This window comes from Excalfactoria chinensis, chromosome 1, assembly GCF_039878825.1.
Source record: "Excalfactoria chinensis isolate bCotChi1 chromosome 1, bCotChi1.hap2, whole genome shotgun sequence".
NCBI lineage: Eukaryota > Metazoa > Chordata > Aves > Galliformes > Phasianidae > Excalfactoria > Excalfactoria chinensis.
In genome coordinates this window covers 74,645,123-74,668,050 of record NC_092825.1, presented here as the reverse complement: position 1 = coordinate 74,668,050, position 22,928 = coordinate 74,645,123, and the positions used below count along the sequence as shown (strand labels likewise).

The 22,928-nt window shown below is 45.4% G+C and overlaps 1 protein-coding gene across 1 annotated transcript in view; it reads right to left on the bottom strand.

The window, feature by feature from the left end:
* TBX15 (T-box transcription factor 15) overlaps nt 1-19,513 on the bottom strand; it is an 88,786-nt gene extending 69,273 nt beyond the window's left edge. The window contains exon 1 of the mRNA XM_072336625.1: nt 19,243-19,513. Within this exon, the coding sequence (XP_072192726.1) occupies nt 19,243-19,444 (202 nt within the window). The 5' untranslated portion in view covers nt 19,445-19,513. The remainder of the gene's footprint in view (nt 1-19,242) is intronic.
* Nucleotides 19,514-22,928: the final 3,415 nt, after the last annotated feature.

Below are 22,928 nucleotides of genomic sequence, written 5' to 3'. Positions count from 1 at the left end.
AGAACCTCTTCAGAAACAAGCTTCATTTCTGTCATCTCGGGGGATGTCAGAGGCCCACATTTTCTGCATGCATCTGAATGGGCTGGTCCCTGTGGCAGGCATTGATACCCTCTGGACTACTCCTCACATGGAGTTCACCTTGTGCAGAAGAAAGAGAGGATATCCTTCTTGCTGAAAGACCTCAAGTATGAAATGATCAAATATCAGTTCTGCTCCTTTAACCAGCCCTATCCTTTCTTCCTTAAAGATGCAGACTGCTAACTCTAGAATACATTTGTAAGAGATGTGGAAGACACCAACAAGTCATGTTTCTAGAAGTAAGTTAGAAGATATTCATACATATTCCATTCTTTGCTTACACAAAAGATAGGAGATCACCAGATAATGAGTCCAAGTCCCTCATCATGACATTTTTTCTTGTTCATTACTGAATAATATTATGTATAAGTTATTATATATAATAAATTATTCAGTGTTTATATTTTTTTATGTTTGTTAGCAGGTGTAATTCTAACCTTACGTGAATTGTATCATATTAATGCTCTCACTAAGCTTGAATATTTTGTTTTGTAATTTCTTCATGCTCTAGCCATGTTTTGGCCTGGGAGTTTTATTTGTCTAAATAGAAAACTGCCTTTACTATTGCTTTTGTTTTTCTTTAATGGAAGGTAAATATCCTAGGAAGTGCCTGGCCTAATGGTTATGTGTCAGACACCATCTGGAGAGAATTATCAGCAGCAATGTTGCTGTAGGCAAGACGGTCTCAGAGTATGAGCATGGTAGATTTTCTAAGGAAAAGTGAAGATGGAAAATTTTGAAACAAAAAGGGGAAGCTGTGGTTTTAGAGATGAGGTATTAACAAACCAGCTTATCAGAAAGTGATTTAAAACAGCCTGGAATAATCAAGAAGGAGCAGGGGTTGATGTACTCAAATAACCTGTTTTAATGATGGGTACTTCTTTCTAGCCAGGCATGCACATCCTTGACAAAAGAATGTCTCTGGCATTTCATCCCAATTTTCTTCCCTGCAAAACCCCAGGATGAGTAGAAAAGTTGCTTCACTGTCTTAATAGGACAAGGAATTAAAAGACAGTAGATGTGCAATCTGAAATTAATGTCCCAAGGTCATGTGTCACGCTCTTGTATATTACTGGCATGCAGTCATAGGCATGCAGAAGAGATGCTGTACAGCCTGACCTCATCTGTGCGGTTTGCACTGTGCAATTCTTGCTTTTATTGAACAAAAATAAAGGGAATTTATCTCAGATTACAGAGATGATGTCTATCTCACTACTGTTCTGCTCAGTCGGCTGCTACTTTCATTCTTCTGTCTTTCTGGGTCAGTATCACATAATGTCAACAAGTGAAAATTCACTCAGGTCACTGGAGTAAATCTATAGGCACAAGAATGTGGTTTTTGTCTTTGTTTTCCTTTGTGCTACTTCCTCACTCCCTTTTCATCTTACATTTTCTCCAGAGTAATTTCTTAAAGATTTCTTTTCCCAGCACTCTGAAGTTTCATGCGCCCAGTAGTGCAAAGGCAGATACAACTGACTTCAAAGACTGCCCAACTGCAGCCAACATTGTGTTGTATGAACCTGGCCTGCTGAGCTCATGAAAGCAAAATTTCATCTGTTTTTTGAATTGCGCTTTTGACCTGCCATAAAAATAAATGATATCTTCTACAGTTATTAAATGGTAGACTGTTTCTTGTTACTACTGTTGTAGAAGTGTCTCTTCCATATGCCTGTCATTAAAAATAATAAATTGGGTCCTTATCTTAGGGAGATCTCTTATTTTACCCCCTTGTTTTGGTATCTTGTTCATTTCCAGTTATTGTTGCTGACAGACTTTCACAGTAAAGGTTTAAACAAAGTGCAGCAGCCTTTCTTCCTCTTACAATAGGAACACTAGCAATTCACACCTTCTTCTGATATTCCACTTCACCAACTGTACTCTACAAATACATAATATGAGTGATGTGAAAAAGCCTGTACAATAGGAAACTGACTTCCATGCAAAGACAGCATTCTCGCTACTCTTAACGATTGTTGAAGCATTGATCAATTCCTCATTTAAAATGCTGCCTTTTTTTTTTTTTTTTTTTTTTTGTAGATCTTCATTATTTAATTTGGTTTATATTCTTAGGAAGCCATGTAAGTGTCTACTTATGCCATGCTATAGCTGACCAGGATCTTCAGTGCTTTAGGGACTGAACATCATCAATAACGATGCCCTTGTTTTGTAATGATCAGTTATCAGTTATCACTAATATTTTCCACACCATCATGTTATTGACATACAGGTAATACTCAATGACATTCTTTGTCTTCTAGACTTAGTTCTTATTTTTTGTCCTACAGCAAGCAATATCCTTTCCAGTGACTGTACAACAAGATAGGGTTAGTTTTCTATCTAGTTATTCATCAAAGAGTTGAAACAAGTTTAGAAACCTTCCCATTTCAGCATATGAATCAATAGAGTTTCTTAATTTAAGGCTGGGAAGCCACAGATTTTTCTGCCCCAGAGAAAATATCCTTTACCCTGTTCCACATCCAGATGCCAGCCATTAAGAGTATTAGCATGAGCTTCCTTCTAACAGACAACGAAAAACCGAGTGCTGCAAAGGTGAATGAATGCTGTACTTATTCAAATTAACACAGGGACAAACTATCCAGCAGGAAATGTGACACTCCATCTTAATGCCAAGTTCCACAAAGGTATTTAGGTACCTCACACGTCCAATTGATGTTGCACCTTTGATATCTGTGGCCAATGGGCATTCACATACTTTTCCAGACAGGAGCGTAATTACAGATGATTTCTGTCTTGGATTTTTGTCCTTCTTATCCTTTTGTTCTGGCTAGTTTAGTTCCTCTATCCTAAACTGTTCTGTGAGATAAAAAGTAATTTTTGAAGACATCAGTTTCTTTCCATTTAAAAGACCACACTAAGCTCTGCTTTAGATTGTCTTCTTCAAGTAGTCTTACACTAGTTTTTTAAATCAAAATATGAAAATTAAAGCTTCTCAGTACTTATCACTGATTCCCGCGGTCATGTTTTTCATTCCTACTACCCACCATGATCCTATTTCCATGTGAAGAATTACAGAGTCTCTGATATTCTGCTAGTCAAATGCATTAGAATGCACCAGGAAGTCATGTTACAGAGTACAGTGGGAATTCATTAGTCACTTGCATGTGCTGAGTTGCTATCCAGAAATATTTCTCAACTCCATCTATATAATTGGCCACCCAGATTCCTTGAAAAAAGAGCAGCTCGTGGACTAAGCCAAACTGTTGCCACAACGGTTTCCCTTACAACCAAGAGAAAAAAATAGGCAAAATATTTAATGCTTTTTTATTACTGAATATTATTTGGATGCAAGGACTTAATCCTGGTACTATTAACTGTAATAGGTGCAGAACCTAGCTTCATTGCAATCACATGGATTCTTATTAGGAAAAGAAAACAACAACAAAAACAAAAAGCTATAATTAACATTATCGGTGGTTTGAGTTCATTTTTATATTGAATTCATCTGCTAAGTATTTCTTTACATTTTCTCTATGGCATTTCCACACATTGTTCCATTCTCTCCCCAGTGTTCAACCAGAAGGACAATGGGAGAAAGTAGTTCCATATTTTCAGCTATCTGTACACAAATGGAGCCAACCCAGGCTTCTATTTTATTCTTTCCTAAAAAGCTCCCAGGGCAGGAAAGGAATGCTGGATCAGTCCTGTCCATAGTCGCATGTTCCTGAGCATCCCACAGAGGGATGTTGTTGCTATTATTTTAACAGCAGATCTCTGCTGTTGTTGCTATTTTAATGGCAGATTTTAAAGCTTCCGCTGACATTGGTACAGACCCCGAAGCTCAGCTAGAGGTGGTGAGCAGATGGTGATACAAAGGAGGAATGTTGTATCTATAAATATTCGAGCGAAATTCACATCCAGTGCTCCGTGCAGGAGCCAGCAAACTACACTAAACCCTTAATGCCGGGTCTAAATTAGTCTTAGCTGGTAAATGCGTTCTTAATCTGAGTTTCTCTGCCAGGGAGATTTTCACTCGTGGGATCTGTTTATTTATAGAAGATCACTGTGGGGATGGGGGTGGGGGGAGGGGGAGATGGTTAAAAAGAAAAAGTTTATTCTGTATTAATTTTCATTAGAAAAATGTTAGCATTTACCAAATAAGGGGAAACGTTTCTCTCTGGGGTGCTGGGGCTTCTGAAGCATCCCAAAGGACGGGGCAGTAGTGAAGACACATCCATCTCCAGGAAAACATTCCTAAAGGTTTTGTCAGATAATGTTACAGTACATGAGTTGAATCTGTGACAACTCAAATCTCCCTCCTAAAACTCCAAAGTGTTTTAATAGTACAGTTTAGTACTCTGAACTTCTGAAAGCAAATATTAAGCACTATGTTTTGCATGGAGTTCTTGATTTTGCCATAGATGAGTATGGTTTGGATTTAGGATGATGAGTCACACTGTTATCTTATCATTGATTTATCATTGACTGAGTACTCAAATGCTGCCTGAAACAAAATGAACAGGTTCTGAAACATCTTGGCCTGAGGATGATGGAAGGTGAAGCAGAAAGCAAGTGGCAGAACATGGAGCTAAGCTCAAACTGGGTATTAGGTTCAGGCTAGGGGTTAGGAAAAGATTCTTCACTGTAGGATAGTGGAGCTCTGGAGCAGGCTCCCCAGGGCAGTGGGCATGGCCCCAAGATGCTGGAGTTTAGGTAGTGTTTTGATGTTGCTTTTAGATATAGGGTTTGTATTTTCGGTTGTGCTGTGTGGAGCTGGGAGTTGGACTTGGTGACCCTTGTGGATCCCCTCCAACTTGAGATGTTCTGTGATTCATCTTCTTGATATCCACATCCCTCCACCCTTACATCGAGGAAATGTAACTAACTGTGTACTCTAACCTGAGTAGCACAAAGCAATCTATGCTATGGACATCTGTGTGATTCTGAAAAGCCTGAACTGGGAGGGATGAGTTCTGGCATTACATTTTTATCTTCAAGTGTTAATTTTTTTTGCTAATTGTGGTAAAACACACCTTCTTAACTATTTCTCTACTCATCAAATATTTTGAAAGAAGATCAACTACTTTGAAAAGGGAGTTTTGTATTTGGCAGATATATATCAGTAACAAAAGAGTGAGGAATCCTTCATCATTAGGTACTCCTTTAGCAGCAGCGCATTAGCATGATACAATTGGTTTTGTTTCCTGAAGTGCTACTCAAATCTCAGCATTGATGAAATTATGTCAAAGCTGTGTGGAACTGTGAAACATTATTTGGTCTTTCTTCTTTCATAAGGACATACAATGCCTTCAACCTAAAGCATGTTCTTTGAACACAGGGATGAAGAATGTAAGGGGAGAGACGGTCCATCTATATAGCAAGCATTTTGCTTGTACTTCTTTGGTCAACTTTTCCTTTGCACTGAATGTTTTGGACTTATAGTTCCATACTGACTCGTCAGCTTCAACTATGTTTTACAGGGAAACAGAAGTTGCAAAGAAATTCAGTATTGGCAAATTCTGTAAAAATCAATGACTATACAAAAGAAGGGGCCCAAGTTAGAGCACAATTGAGAGGCAAATTTAGCTATTATTTGCTCTGTGTTGTCCAAGCAGGGCATGCCAAGACTGAGAAAAAAATACTATAAAAGGTCTAAATACTAACAACTCACCTATACTCTGAAAATCAACTGCACTGCTGTAATAGAAGAAAGAGCAGGGAATAAAGATTGCTATGTTTCTCCATAAACATCCTGGAACTGAAGACTAAAAGTCAAGTAATGGCAAATCTCCTTTCCCCATGTTTTATATCAGGTTGATACTCAGAAACAAAGATAATTTTTCACCTAATGTCTCATCCCCCTATTACTGTGGCTAATCATACTGAGCCTGATGGAGTTTCATGCACCAGCTGTACCCAGATCTGTCAGATGACAATGGGTTTGCACCCAACCAATTCTAGCACAGGCTGAAAGGCTGAAACTGGTATGCTAGATTTTTTGAGTTATGGTCATGTATGTCACCATAATACTTCAAATCTTGATGGCATTTTTTAATGCATATAAATGATATAAACATTTTTATTTCAATTTTGAATGCAGTTGAAGACTTTAGATTAAAGTAAACACATAAATTGCATCTGATATATGTGGGAATCAAGATACCAGGGTCAGTTTTTCTGAACAAGGACATTTGAGAAGTCACAACTTCATTTTTCTCAACATTCTGTCTTGCACTGACACCATAAAAGATGACAGCAGGTGGTTCCTAAATGAACTTGAGTTTCATCGTCAGAACTGACAAACATGCAAAATAAAATCATGCACAGAGGGAAATAAAATCAAAGTTCCACCAGCATCTAATGGCAAGCAGCAGAAAGGCTCAACGATTTTATGCTGGAAGGAAAATATGGACTGAAAGGAAAAGAGTGTGGTTCCTCACCTCACAAGTACAATGATTTCAATCTATGCTATGGCCAGTTCTGCTTAAAATTACATACTTACTTATAAGATGAAAAAATTACATTCCTTTCTGAAGGGTCTATCCCTTACTAGAGTTACACATCACATCTAGAATTCCTGCAACTAAAGTATTAAAGAAATACGTTTCAGCCTACATCCTCAATTGTTTACTTTGTGCCACTGACAGAACTTTATGCAGTTTCCATTTCCCCTACAGTCAGGCACTGATCCTACACACACACACAAGTGTGAGCTCACCTTTCCTGCTGGGAGTGATTTCAATGGGAGACTCGCGGCAGCAAAGGATGGGAATACATTTTGGCAGGATCGGGGCCTCAGATAGCAAGGAGGAAACTGGCTAACAGAAACCACCTTTGCAAACACAAAGAGTGGTGCAGGAGAGATCCCAGGAACAAAAATTGGAGTTCAATACACTTTTAAATGCCAGCCAGCATTTTTAAAGGGAGCTCTGTTGGAGATGAAAGATTTTGGAACAGATCAGTCTTCTTTTATGTTCAAGACGAGAGTGTCCCTTTCAGGATTTACAGTATGGCACAGCCCAGGGTTTGCTTGGTATGGCTTTTCCTAAACTATCATTTTATTTTGCTGGGAGACTCGACAACTTAAAGTTCAGCTTTTTCTTCTTCGCAGCTGTTTGCTCCCATACTGATAAATATTTCCCCTCCAGCTTTTGCCCTTGCCTCCTTCACAGGATGTAAATGATGCAGGAATTTCTGCTGCTCTGCTTCAGTTTAGCAGAGTGATAATCTCTGGCAAACGATGGCAATCTGTCTTTCATTAAAAAGAGGTTTTTGCACTTCTGTTTAGCACAGGGAATTGTTTGAATTGTCCTCTTAAGGAAGGATTTCACCCCCACTTTTGCCTTGAGGGAAGCCCTTGCTGCCACGAATATATCTGCTGGATCCATGGAAACACTGCTGTTGTTGAGTGGCTCTCACCAAAGACAGCAGCAGAGTAACTTTCATGTCTTAAGTCCTTACTTCAGGTGCTTGCAGAAAGCTAAATTGAGCAAATAGACTGAAAAAGAGATGCTTCTCCCATGAAAACACAAGACAGTTCTCTACTGCCCTAGAAAAAACATACATATGCTTAAATTCTGTGGTAAAATAAGAGCCTCTAGTGGAAAAATAATAATAATAATAATACTAAAATACAAGTTGCTTTCTTCACCAGAGCAAAACTATCCTATTTCTGGCCATCAAACATGACACTGATATCTGTTACTGCTGAGACAAACTGGAAGTGCTAAACAGGAACGGAAAAGGCAGATATTTCTCAAACATCTTAAAGAAGTTAAATGTTCAAATTCCAGATTAGACTACACTCTTATTCAGAAAAACACACATACTCAGGATATTATTAATATAATACGTCCAGTATGCAATACTATAAATCAGTCTGTATAGAAGGACTTACACATGCACACAACATGAGGAGAGTACATAACAAGCAAAATGGAATTTGAATGCAGATGCTTTGCTGTTCGCTCTTTGACAGTCACTTTTACTGACCTGGAGGACTTTCTTCCCTGCAAAAATCCCCAGTTTTAACAAAAAAGAGAGAGAAAGAGAGGGAGATAGAGAGAACTGCATTCAGTATAAACGGATGAGAGTAGATATTTGGGAAAAAAATCATGGCCACTGCACAACCTCTGCTGAAACACAGTGATACGATGGCTGGATTGCTCAGCTGCTTGCTGAATTTGGCCCTGGGACTGATACAGAATCATAGAATCACCAAGGTTGGAAAAGACCTAAAAGATAATCCAGTCCAATCGTTCACCTATTACCAATAGCTCCCACTAAACCATGTCCCTATAAAGAGAGAACGGAAAGATTTAAAATAAGTTTTGAAAAGCAATGCCCTCATAACAAAAAAAAAAAAAAAAAAAAAAAAAAAAAAAGAACAAAAAAAAAGAAAACCCAAAACCTTTATCTGTTTGAGCTTAACCAAAATCTTATAGAAGAGAGAAAAATTGATAGATTCACACTTTGGAAAACACTGTGTATAAGTGGCTCTATCACTGATTCCATATGAAACAGGGAAGACCTTCAAGGCATCAGCATGAGCTGGGAATTCTTTTTTACCAAATGAGGAACATGAAGAGGAAGAAATAACAGAACTCTGAGGATATGGCCTTCTCATTTTAGATTGTTCTCTGCATCTGTAGATGAGAAATCATTGCTCTCCATTCCCTTGTTTATGTTCAAGATGCACAATATGTACTGGTATCTCTTTCAACATCCTAGGCAGAGGAAGGGGAACTGCATCTCGGGAATTTTCTGATATAGTTCACAAAATATACCTTAATAAAATGGAGCTTTAACCTGTGATTCACTGCACTGAACCAACACAAGACCCCTGTTCCACTTCACAAATTTGTTTGTAATTTCTTCATTCTTCACTGTGGGTATTCCCTGTATCGTGAATTCTGAGTTCCTGTCCCAGAATCATTGGGGATCACTTCGAATTTGGTATTAAATTATGCCAAATTTACCCCTCAAGTAGAATAACAACAAATTGTTGTTGAAGTCTCTGTTCCCCTCATCACAAAGTCAGCACAGAAGAGTTAGGGGCATTTCATCTCTGTGCTCAATGCAGCAAATTCTTCTCTTAATGAAATGCACATCTCAGTATGTGTACGAGAATGAATGTATCCAACCATGGTGTAAATGGCTGTCGGAAATGCTGCATTATTAAAAGAAGGTGACTAACCAGCAACACCTTCAAAACATTATTCTTTGTAAAACTGCAGTTTGTCCCAAAGCCCTCATCGTGGATTGGTGCGCTCTGCAGTAATGTTAATGCAAACAAAACAAAACAGAAAAGGGAGCCGATCCAAAGAGCCACTAGTGTAAGCAAGCACATGTAACATCCTAACTGGCAACAATGAGCCGCTTCTCACTGCACAAGTAAAGGAAGATGAGGATCCTGATTTGCAGGAGAAAACATGATTAATGTCACGACTGCGACTCAAAAAATATTATGAATCTGGAGTAATGCAAAAGAGAAATGGAAAATGGGAAAAAAGCAATATAAAAAACGCACTTATATATTTCAGGAAAAATAATGCAAATTAGCTAGCATACAATTCATTGGGTGACTATGGTAATAATAGTTTTCTTCCCGTGTATCTGTACAACGTCACTGTGTTGCAGAGAATAGCAACTGTATGAGATGCAGCCATGTAGATCCCGGCTCAGGATCGCCAAATGTTTTCATGAACAATCAGCGAGTGTCTGAATTTGCATAAGGAAAATGATTAAGGGCCAATTCATCGGCAAAAAGGCAGCTACAAACCATTGTCATAAGAAATCATTATTGTATTCATAATTCTTCATTTAGATCACTGACTCTCGCCAGTCTGCACAAAAGAACAGAACTTCCAAGAAATTCTGCTGCTGCACAAAAATGCTGTTTTCCTCCCCGTTCCGTCTCTAGCCCCAGCAAAGACACAGAAATACACACAGTCACAAGTAGAAACTGGGAGCAGAAGGAGAGGCTGAGTTTTCTGGAGTAGCCGATTACCGTACGTAAACTTTAATTACTTCCTTAACGACATGAAACGCACTATGCATAATTTAATTAGCAATTAGAAAATGCCTCTAGGTATACCTATATAGTAAGAAACTAAGCTCATTGCAATAGTGGCTGACACGCTCCATAGGGCACATAAAAACACTTCCATTTATGGATAATTTAAATATGAATAATATAAGGAACAGAAAGATCTGGTTTTTATACACAAAGGAAATTGATGTTATACAAGAAATACAACAGCATAATAGCATAGACCTAAGAAAAATCCATATTCAACTTCTATTGATTATAAAAAGGATGAAGCTCTGAATAAAAATGGTGAGTAGGATTTGAAGTGTTTTTCTTAAAAATAAAGAAAAAAAAAGTTCTATGGAGTTCATTGTAAGTGAGAATATTTCATCCATATATTTATCCTGCAATTCCTGATTTTTATTTTTTTTTTACATCAAGAGAACAAAAACCATGAGAAGAAACCCTGTCGGTTGGTTGGTATCTTAAAACTTCTCTACGAGAGGTTTCCCCTTCTTTTCTCAGGGCCCTCATAGATCTGTGCCATACCAGATAATTATACATTTACAACATACTGCTTTCATAAACCCTATAGCCCTAAATCCATAAACCCTGTAACTCTATTCACTATAACATTATTTTGCATCTCAAGGTGCCATGCCATTCATTTTTCTGGGAGGAAAACAACATGAGGCAACCCAGATGTAGGGGGTAAGTCTCTAGATTCTCCCCACACCACAGCCAGACATTGGGTTAGGAAACAAAACACTGAACACTTCCTTCCTCCTCTGATCTTTCCTGTCGTGTTTCTTTCATTCCTTCTCAAAAAAGGTCTCCTTCAGTACCTAGTTTTCTACTCCTTTGCCCCTTTTAGATCCTCTCTCCCCAGTTTCATAACCATTTCATCCCCACAGGAGTCATGCAAAGGAGAACCTCAGCATCGAAACAGAGCTTCTGCAGCAGTTGCCCAATGAGATTTGTCCCACAGCGCAAAAAGAAAGAGGCAGCAAATGTCCCAAACATTTTCCATTCCCTTTTGGGGCTGAACAGCTTTTTTGATTGATTTTTAAAGAACTCACATTACTCTGGGTAAATGATGCTCAGCACCTTAATATTACTCGAGCAATCCATCTTGAAACACTCTTAATAAACAGCCACCCTACAATCAGATCTTTCATTCCAAGGAGCAAGAGGGGAGTTTTTCCTCAAGCTTATTATACAACCCTATTTTCACAAGAGCTATCAATTATTGACCATTCCTGTAACAGCACACCACTGGCAATCTTCATGGCCACCCTCCCTTCTCTCACCCCCAGCACAATTTCCTGAGTCCTGCAGTAAGCAGAATTGCTCTGCACAGACCAACCAGAGTGGGATGCAAGGGCAAAGCTGGATTTGCAATGCAGGGACCTGCACAACAGCACCCCAGCATTATGTCTGCATGCAGACAATGGCTGTAAGGAGTGGGGCTGCCTCGCTGACAGACTTTGATAGAGCTGTCGGATGGTAAATGAAGCCTTTTGGTGCTTGCTCCAAAGAGCCTGGCACAGGAAGCACCCAAATCCTACAATAATAGATCTTCTGTTTATCCTTTAAATTCTGAAGTGAAATAAAAACCATTAGGCTCCACAACCATGTGCTGCATTCTACATTCTTCCACACTTTCTACATCCCTCTGGCATAAGAAACAAAAGGACAACTTCTCAGTTTGAAAAAGCAGCCTTGTTGCCTTGTATGGAGCACTGCCGTATTGCTTTACACAACTCAAAGGCAGGAGTGCTCAGATGCCACAAGACCAGGCACAATGCCGAAACTTAATCTGACCCAACACAGCAGTTTTCATACTACCATACATTTGCATAAGAACTGAAGACAAAAAGAAAGCACGGTCCTCTCATAGCATAAAAATGGTCATCTGGGTGTTACCCTCATGGTCTTGATTATTTATTCCTACAAACAGACACAGCGCTCCAGTAGACCAAAGGAAGCCGAGGAAACACAACAGCCTCAGTTCTGACAGCCCCAGTGTGAGCATTGCACAGCAAAGAGCAGGAAGCAAGCAAGGGTCTGATTTGTGCAATTCATATATTTGCAAAAGGAGGCGTCAACTGAAAGTTTAGGATTGCCCATCCCAGTTGTTGAAAGGCATCGTGCAACAAGTTGGGGCAGCAGCAGAATCCATACGATTTCAGGGCTGAAGTCTGCTTTTTAGAAAGTTGGTAGGAGTTTCCATCGAGGTCTGAGTAGGTACAAGTGAATACTCAATAGATCTCCTACTTCTGCCTTTTCATCCCAGTAAGAAAAACTGCTTAAAGGGCAATAAAACCTTTGTCTCTTATTAGCGCAAAGTGCATCTACGGAGCTGAGATAACGTCTTCACTGAAAGCAGAATAGAACAATAACACCTATGCACAATGAATTGTTTTGTTTAAAGGATCATCTGAGTGGGACTGAAGGCAGTCAAAGGGAAAAAAAGCCCATCTCTGAATCTCTCCATCTCTTCTCAAGGTCCCCTCTTCCTCAGCAAATTCAAACCCACAGAACTTTCAAAGACTCCCTGCCCTCTTTGTACAGAGTGACATTTATTGCTAAATATTACCATATATCGCTTTGGAATTCTTATCTACCCAGAAGCATCCACACGGTCAGTCAGCACTTTCAATACCTTGATTAGGAATGATGTTGTTGGCCTGTGTATCTTCTTAAGAATTCTTCTATGCTCTCCGTTCTCATTTAAAACAAAGGCCCTCTGGCATCTTCAGTTCTCCCTTCAGTCTGGGGGCAGATTTCTGATCGAACGGCTCTTTATTTCCCCAAGTTCCAAAAAGTAGACACTTGGTTTTGTTAATTCATCGGTCATGGGAAAACAGTTCACGCCAGCCAAGGGCACACCCAGCCATCAGGGGAAGTCGCAGCTCCATAAGCCATTCATAATTGTTCCGTGTGCACTCAGCGAGTGACATTCAAACAACTTCTGCCGTGCTGATTTCTATCTGTGCGCTGATTATTAACATTGTTTGTGTCCATTTCTTAATCAGCCACTTAAGGGATCTTTAGGAACTGCAAATCAGTTTGTCTGTAATTTCTTCCTAAATTCCTTTTCCAAGAATCATATACGTGGACATCACTAAAAATGCCCATTTGACAGTATTCAATGATGCTCCCTCATGAAGGAAGAATGCTTCAGAACAGGACAGTGTGGATACTTTTTAGTGAAACTACCCCTTGTGACAGTACTTTATTCATTGTTTTTGTTTTGTTTCATTTTAAATACAATGAACTGATGAAGAGAATGTGTCTTCAGAGAGGAGAAAAATCAGTTATGTTAGATTTGGAAAATCACTTCGTTAGAAGAAGAAAAATGAACAGGTAGGGTGCTGTAAAAGCTCAAATTCCCCATTTCATCGTTATCAAAATGAAAAATCTCTCTTTTTTTAAATTAAAAATGCATTTCGAAATTGATTTTAAAATTATTTTTAACATAATTTAGACAGGAGGTCTTGGAAATGTATTGAAAGGTCGGCCAAAGATAAAGTTTTCCCACTTCTAAATAAAATTAATTTTAAAAGAATTAATTAAAGAAAGAAAAAAAAAATAGAATTAAAATAGAGAATGAGAAGAAAGCAGAGGAGAAAGGAGCTTCGATTCAAGCAGACCTGAACCCCTCCTCAACGTCTTCACTGTATTGGTTCAGCTTCCCCACCGAAAGATCTCCCACTGATTTGGGTGCAGGCAGAACATGCCCCCAGCCCGGATTCCCCTCATGCTGTGAGTGCTGACTCGGGCCATCACACCTCTCCATCACCCCCTCCCCAACCGAGCTGCTATTTGCACTCACGCACACACAACAAACAAGGAGCAACTCCTTGTTATCCCTTTTAAAAGGGGCTGCTTTTGTCGCTTCGCGTATTGATTTACTAAGTCACTGCTGTCTGATCGTGCAGGATGTGCAATTAAAGGATGCCAACGGCGTGAATATCGTTGCTGGAACTTGAACGCCCGCTGTGTTTCCTATCAGTATTAAAATTTCTTAACCGGTTTCCAAAGCGATTTTCATTACCAGAACACTCCTTTATTTGCCCTTAACCCTCCTCAACGGAGCATGCTTTGTGTTTTGCGACAACAGGTGCCCAGCAAGCAGAAAGGATGGAGTCGTAACCTGCTTTAAATGATGATGGAGCAAAGTGGGGATGAAGCGACCGTTTCGATGGAGGGGGGAAAAAAAAGAAATGGAAAATGAAAAAAATAAATAAAACAAAAAATAAAGGAAAGATAGAAAAAGGAAAAAGAAGAAGAAGAAGAGAGGAAGAAAAGAAAAAGGGGAAAAATCTCAGCGTCGCCTCTCGGGACCCCACGCCGCATCGCCCAGCGCCGCTCCTGCCGAGGGCGGACATCGGACGCACAGATCCCGTTCCGCCGCCCAAAGGTCGGGACTCGCCATTCCTCGCCAATGCCCGGGGAGGCGTCTGGGAGCCGAAAGCTGGCACCGAGTCCTGTAGTTCTCTCAACGGGCACAGCCCCTGCGGGCATCTCTATCGATATCTGGAACGTGGTCAGTGTTGGAAAACTGAAGCCTCTTCCAACTGAGCCTTGCTTTATGTCAGCAGCGCAAAGTACGGATCTCAGTGTGAACACTCAGGGTGACTGAAACCGCATGTGAACAGATCTTGCTTACAGCAGGGAATGATGTAGCTGCCGTACAAGCTGCTTGCAATGCAGTGGGAATGTTCCGAGTACTCTCAGACTGATTTCCGTGCGTTTTTAAACTATTGTAAGCTGTAATCTGGAACAGAACACTATGTGTGTGTGTCCATATATATGTACATATATATGAACAACATAACACAATTCTTCCAAGCTTGAAAACCACGAAAGTGGAAGCAGAGCCATGAGGGAGGTGAGCTGGAGAGACGCCGATCTCTGCACAGAAGTGACCAAAGCGGTACTGCCGTGCTGCGAAACGATTCAAACTCTCTTTCTTGCATTCTAGGAAGACATTTTTCGACTTTCTCATCTGAAAGAAAGCATCCGTTTCCTAGGAGGCAGATAGGGCTGAAGGTGGACGCTGCTGCCCGAGGAGGGGCCGATACTCGATACAGGCTCTCGGTCCCGAGCGGGAGGAGGGAGCGGTGATGGATGGTGCGGAAGGAATCGCAGACCTATGCCGGTAACAGAAGCTCTCTGGATTCTCCCACAGTTCTTGTTAAAGACAAGAAATGCCCATTGATCTGACAGCTTTCCCCCCGGATGAAACTAAGCTACATTTAAAATAAAAATAAAAATAAAATATATAAAAAATAGTGGCGATTTAAAATACATTTAGGAGAACGTGGTTTGATTCCTCTTCTATTGGTTCGCACCCGTAACGCACTGCGAGCTCCGCACCCCCACAAGGGCGGTGGGAGCGCACCGCTCAGCTCCGCGCACTCCATGCACCTCGCGCAGAGCTCCATCCGGGGTCCCGGCCCTGCTATGGCCTCAGCCCGAGCCCCCCGGCTTCACATCGCCGCGAGTGGGATGTACGGGGTCGCAATGGGGTGAGATGCTGCGAGGGTGGCCTCGGTGTCCCCTACTCGGGAGGATGCAGCAGGTGGGAGGGAGGAACTCCTGCAGCCCCGCTCAGAAGTGAGACGGAAAACTGTACCAGACCCGGAGGTTTCTGCCAAGCACAAAGCCGACGTTCCTCGGCTCGCAGCTCGTGGTGCCGGGGCGCCGCTCAGCAGCAGGGCCCGGGCCTCTGCGATCCTCTCCTGCCCAACACAGGCAGAGACCAAAAAGCCCTCCGGAGCCCCACGCCCGCACTGCTCCAACAACAGGCAGAGCGAGAAGCGGAGTTACCCCGTGGGCACGGCCAGAAACGGAGATGCACCAGGTTGAGCAGCCAGAAACAGGCGTGTACGTCGAAACAAACAAAGATAACTAAAATTAATCGAATTTCTCGTGCTCTGGAAACTCGTTCGCCCTAGCAGAGGGCGGGGAGCCCCGACCCCTCAGCTATCCGGCCCCCAGGCTGGGTGCGCGCACCTGGGCGTGCCGAGCTCTGCTCTCGCACTGATCAATACCGCTTCGAGCAGCGCGCTGGAAAGTAATTACGTCTTCCCGGATGGACAAAAATCACACTTTCGAAAATGTGGGGTTTTGAGGGGCTGCTTGATTGGTTGGTTGGGTTTATTGTAACGGACGTTTTCATTATTATTATTATCATTATTATTATTTTACGAGAGATGAGGGTGCGCGATCCCGAAGGTTGTAGCGGCAGAATTCGCTTAGGAACGCGCTGCCGCCTTTCTATGCCTGTGAACGCCACGAGCACCGAAACGCACGGAATTGCGCATTTCCAACCGCGCTCTTTCGCTCTGCCCCTGGAGCTCCTGCGGGTCCACCCGTGTGGAGCGACCGCGTTTAGGAGGGGAAACCCCGAACTCCTATCGGAACTTTCCCCAGAGCCGGCTGTCGGCTGTTCACCGGGACGAAATCCGCCCTCGGCCGGGAGTTAATCAGAGACACAGCGTCGACCGGGCCCCGCGACACACGGCGGGGGCTCTCGGCCCCGCAACGTGGGGGCTCCCGCCCCGCAGTGCCCCGCGTGGGGCGGGGGCAGCGCTAAGAGAGCCGCCACCGCCCACGGCCCCGCATCGCTCCACGCGCGGCTCCTCCCGGCGCTACTCGAAGGCCGTGGGAGGCTCACGAGGCTCCCCAGGCAAAACGCGGTCCCCGACGCTGCGGCACGGAGGAACGATCTCGTTTTTCTCACGGTACAGGCACGCGGAGACCGGGGGAAAATCCAAGCCGGACTCTGTAGCCGAGAAAGGAGGCATCCCAAGAGAGGGGCGGCGAGGAAGAGGACGGAACCTTCCTCAACCTCCCTCGGGCAGCACTCCGTTCCCTGGGGCGGACGAAAAGCGGTTCGGCGAAACCCCGCGGGCTCGGAGTGAATTTTTGCGATAAGTTCGATAAATCGGGGCCCGTTCGCTCTCTGCTGAGCCGGATCGGTGCGCGTTTTTGCAGCGTTCAGTGCTACGTTCGGGGCCCGCACCGATACGCCTCCGGCACGAGCGCTATACCCGCGCTATTTCCTACTCCATTCAAAGCAGCGATTTGGAATCGGGAAGGTTTGGGACGCTATAAAAACTCCCTCCTCCAATTTTTGGTATATCGCCAGAGATTTGGCGACGTTTAAACGCATGAGGTGTAAAGTTTGTTCTTAATGGGGCCTTATAAAGCCGGAATGTGGGGGCCATTACGCGGCCGCGAACCAATTTCCACCCAGGCAGCAGAGGTGCGCTGCGCGGGATTTGGCTTTAATAAAGTGAGCGCGCAAATTGCAGCCGGGACTTCGTTTAAAGTCCATCAGCCTCCTCGGAATGGTTTCCCGAACTGTTCCTGATTTCCTTCGCTTTATGAAAAACACCACAACGGCTGGCCGGGCCCCGGGCGTTTTGCAGTCAGTTCTCTATCAGTCGCCAGCCCGGTGAGCAGAAGTGTTGGGGCTTTTTGGTTTTTGTTCGTTCGAATTCGTGGAGGAAAAAAGGCAAATCAGACTTTTAGACCAACACAAATACATTGTATAGACACCGGGAATTAGTGAGAAACGGTTCTAAGAAAGACCAGTGCGCGCATCTTCTCTGCCTTGGCAAAGCAGATCTTTCTCTCTTCCCTCCCGTACTTGTTATTTTGAAAGAGGAATACCCTAAAGCCGTAATTTCTCTCCTTTTTATTCTTTTTTTTTTTTTCTCTTTTTTTTTATTTCCTCCCCCTCCCCCCCCCCTCCCTCTTTTTTTTTTTCTCCTTTCTATTTTCAGTTATTCCCGCTGTTCGTTGTCTCTGGGAAGGGCGGTGCCGGGCGGCCGCTGCACTCCGTCTCTCCGGGACGGCACCGGTAGCACCGCGCAATGGGAGCGCAGCGGCCGGGACTGCGCAGCTCCGAGCCTCGGCTCCCTCCGGAAGCACCAGGCTGGGTTTTTACTACGGATTTCTTTCAGTTAATCGTTTGGTGATCCGTTGCACTGTTTCCTTACGCTTCTCAACGTTTTTCACTGCGGCTTTTCGGCGGCTGACACGGGAAAATCGCCAAATGCGCACATTTCTCACTATGTACAGTACAATGTATAAATTGCAATATATACCGTGCAATATATGGATATTGCAGGAGGTATGTATATAAGTTACAAAGGGATTTAAGTGTGGCTGAGCGGCCTGGGAGCGGGGGATGAAGCTCCTATCCTTTCTCATACGTGGTGGCAACAGACATCCTCTGGCCTTCCCCCCCACCCCCAGCACCCCAATACTGAAGGAAGAGTAATTACCGAGAGCGACCTCGCTCCGAGCCCGAAGCCCGCAGGGGGCAGCGACGTGGCCCCGTCCCGTTCGGTGGCGCTCAGAGGCGGCGCGCACCCACCCGCGGCTCCGCGGCCGCGTTGGAGGACCGGAGAGATGTGGCAGAGGGGGAGAGGGACAAGAGGAGCCCCAGAGCTTCGCTGGAGCCGGAGGAGCGCTCCGGGCTACCGTCTGCCTTTCGAATAAAATAGTACGTATAATGATAGTAGCGTATTATAAAAGTAGTGTGTCATAATCATCGTAACAATCGTAATAGCGTATAATAAAAACTGTAGTAAATAAACATGGTAATATCGATGGTAACAATAGTCGATTTTAAAAAACGGGAGCGGAGCCCCGTGTTCTCTGTCCCTAAGCAACACGCAGCCCCGTTTCCCCCCATCCCGCTGCCCTCCACTCCCTCCCGGTCCCTGAGGGTCCCGAGCCGGGCAATGCGCTGCTCCGGGGCTCTCTTCCCTTGCCCGGTGCCCCGCTTGGTACCCACGGGGCAGATTCAGCGGTGACGCGGCGTTTGTGCACCCCAGCCTCCCTCGGTGGCGAGGGACCCGGGCGATGCGGAGTGCGCGTCCCACCGCGGTCAGCACAGAGCAGAGTTGGGGGGAGAGGGGGAAGAGGAAAGCGGGAGGTGTTCGGAGTCCGAGGGAGATACAGGACCGGGAGGGAAAGTGGGAAAGAGCTGCGGAAAAGTCACTGTAAACCGAAAATACTAAGAAGAAAAATAACACAAATCCGAGTAATCTCCGCACAACGCCTTCCCTTCTCCTCCCCCCAATCCGGCCCCCCCTCCCCAACTCCGGGAGTTTCCCGCAGCAGCTGCCGGAGAACGGAGCGGCACTGACCGGGGTTGAGGTCCAGGCATTGCGTCGGGTCCTCGCCGTCGCCCAGCTGGCCATTGGGGCTGAGGCTTTCCATGGACAAATCCAGCCCCTTGTCTTCCCAGTCCCGCAGTTTCCTCTTTTTATTCGTCCCAATCAAGGCTTCGACCGAGAATGCGTGCGCTCGGGAGCTCAGGGCCACCGCAGACCTCCGCCTCTCGCTCATCTTCCCCCCGGCCCCGGCCCTGGGCGGACTCGGCCCCGCGGCTCCAGCACCAGCGGCACAGCCCCGTCCTACATGGGGCTGCGGTGCTCCGCGGGGCAGAGCTGGAGGCTGTGCTCTGCTCACAGGGGCAGCGGGCCGGGTTTCATCTTTTTCTTCTTTTTTTTTTTTTTTTTTTTTTTTTTTTTTTTTTGCCTTCTCCCCTTTCTCTCTGTCTGTCTCTGATTGATCCAAACTTCTGGGAGTTGGTTTTTTGTTGTTGTTGTTGTTGTTGGTTTTGTTGTCGTTTTTTTTTTCTCTCTCTCCGAGAGTTAGGCAAGCTGCTTGCGCCTGTCAAATGGGGGGGGGGGGGGGAAGGGGGGGGGAAACCACCTAGTGAAAATATATATATCGTTGGCCAATGGGAAAGAGGGATCGGGAGAGACCCAAAAGCTGTGGACCAATGGGAAAGGAAGGAGAGCCGGGCTTCGGGACGAGGAATTTTGGCCGTCCGCGGCCCCCGAGCACCGGGCGGGGAGTTAACCCTTAGCGGAGCGCCTCGCTCTGAGTGCGGGGAGGTGTCCGCGCTGCCTATGGGGTCGGGAACGAAGCCCCCGAAAATTAAAAGATAAGCAATGTGAGGTGTTCGAAAGAGGCCTTAAAAATCTGGGGGTGCCGGACCGGAGGGTGCTGCTTAATCGTCATCCACTCCGTGTGCCGTGGGGTCGGCAGTGGGGTTGGTGGTGGGGACTTCTTGCTGTTTTGAAGTGAAACTTACAGCGGTGAATGGAGTTGTTATTTTATTTTACTTTGTTTTATTTTACTTTATTTTGTTTTATTTTATTTTATTATTCGATTTTATTTTAATATTCGATTACATTTTTGTTATTTGATTTAATTCTATATTACCGTATTTTATTTTGATTTTTATTTCTTTATTTCTGTCATTTTAACCACTGAGCGAACGAACCCTCCAGGCACAGCCTCGGGCAGCGGTAGAGATGGCATCGGCCCCTCTGCCTGCTCTGTCCCAAACCCTTCGAGCTTGCAGAGAAAAGGAAATCGGGGCCGAACTCCGAGCGGGGAGGGCAGCTCTATGATCAGAGAGCGGGGACCAGTGCGATCGAGCGAAACCCCGACTGGGGAAGACGTAGAGAGAGTTACATCGCTTCCAAGGACCGAAGGGAGGCTCGGGATAAACAATAAACAATAGAATTATTTCTATAGGATGAGCTTGTCTTAGTGTGGACCGAGCCACTTAGGGCGGTGGATCGCGGGGATCGACGTTTGGGATCAGAAGCTGCGGAGCGCCGTGGGGACGAGGGTTGGGGACGTTTGGCGCGACTGGGGGTGCGTGGAACACCTCGGACATCTCTGCCCGATCTGAAGCGGGGTCCTCCTGGGTTCGAGTGGGGGAAGGGGGATTCGGGCAGAAAGGCGAGAAAGGAACGATTTCCTCGGGAAGCGCCGCAAAGCGGAGTGCCGCTATCTAGGCCGAGGAGCGGGTTTTGTGCGGCCCCGCCGCCCGCCCCGCACCCCCCGCCGCTCCTTTCCCCTCCCCTCCCCTCTGGGGCATCGCCTCTGACGGGTCGCGCCCGGCCGGGGGTGCCCCAGCCCGCGGGGAGGGAGGTCGCGTTCCTGATCCCGAGGGAGAGGGGTGAAGTGGGGGGAGCAGTGCGCTCGGAGGGAGCGCTCGCAGGGGGCCGCGGCGCAGCGCCGGCACCGGGGCCGGGACGGAGTTAGGGCCGCGCAGGACACCGCCGGCCCCAGGCCCGTGGAGAGGGGCTGTGAGCCCAACCAGAACCCGCTCCCTCATTTCTGAGAGAACACGGAGAGCGAAGAGGTCTTCTAAAGGATCTGGAAGAGAGAGTTCAGGAAGAGAACCCAAGAAAACATAATTATTTACAGCATTTTAGCGAGAGGAAATGGTGTTAGAAAAGCAGAGCAATCTGGGGGGCGATGCATGAACACCGAAATAGATTTTCCTGGGTTTCAGCGTGGTTTCGCGCACCGAGCGTTTCCAGCAGCCCCGACTCCTTCTCAGTCCCTGGCCGAGGGGCAGAGCCCCGCACCGCACTGGGAGCGCCGGGAGCGAGGGCAGAGCCCAGCACCGCTCCCACCCTGACCGACCCCGGGGGGCAGCCCCTCCGCCGGCCTTCGGCCTCAACCTCCATTAAATCCAGGAAACCACTCTCTGGAATCGAACGGCTGGAGCAGGGGTCTCAGGGCCAGGCCATGAGGTGCAAAAAGTAATAATTCTCTCCCGCTCCTCCCCGTTGCCTGAAAATATTTGTTTGTGGATGGGAATGTTTGCAAAGGGGAGAAACGGGGGTGGCGGCAGCGGCAGAGTGCTGCACAGATGTGGTGCTCGCGGGGCTGAGCGCAGCCTGCAACGCTCCTACGCGATGGGGTACGGCACCGAGGGTCCCGCAGCCACATCGCGCACAGGGAGTTCTTATTCTCCCCCTCCTTCCCCCGTTGGTAATTGAAAACAATGATAAAACGAGCGTGGGCAATGTGCTGCCCGATAACAGGGGCTCGGGGTTTGTTACACTTCAGTACATCGATCGCCTACCGAGAGCAGAGGAGCAGCCGAGGCGGTGCCCTCGGAAGAGGCTTCGAGCCACGAGCGGGGCTGCAGCTGCGAGAAAAGCACGGCAGCGGTCTGGTTTATGGTCCGCACAAACGGTATCGCTGCGTACGATGAACTAATTCCTAATTACGTCCCTACTGTGGCGCCCATTCGTTGCCCCCTTCCGCTCCCCCTCTCTTTTAAGGCTCAGAGAAGCGAAGAGCCGCACAACGTTTACGGTCCGGGTGTTTTTAAATGGGCTTTGTTTGTACTTTACGGAATGAAGCTCTCAATGAGTGTTTAAACAAACACCATGCCACTCTCCTAAGCCTTCCAGATGTTTGCAATAAAATGTCAGGTTTTGCCTTTGGGACTCGAAATAAAATTTAACTACCTTCACCCTGTAATTATTCTCTTAGCTCTCCCTTCATAAATTTATCTGCTTTCTATCAGGATAGAAAAAAATCCGATTATAAACTCGGACCGTAAAACAGCCACCGCTTTCCCTCCATTTTACCAGGACCTCTCTCGTTTCTTTACAGATTTCGGCGAGTTTCCCGACCACAAAGCAGCAAAATGTCCCGTCTCCCAATATTGTTCCCATGCTTTAGCCCGTCTACAGAGCCCCGGTACCATGTCGGGAGTTGGGGCTGTCCCCGTGCTGTAGGTAAAGATGGTGAACCCTTAGGAACAAGCGGGTACCTCTCGCATACAAAGGCTTGCGGAGACCTCTGACTTTTGGCTGCTACCTCAGAACAAGAAAAGCAGAGCTAAGAGCCCTACATCGGGTACTGACCAAAATCCAGAACATCCCGGAGCGCTAAACGATATTTTCCTCCCCTTCTTTCTCAGTTTTTTCGTTTTCAGCCCTATTTCGTTCCCCTTTCAGCGCCGCGGAGCTTCCGCAGCGTTCAGCTTTTGCTTCTCCAGTGACCC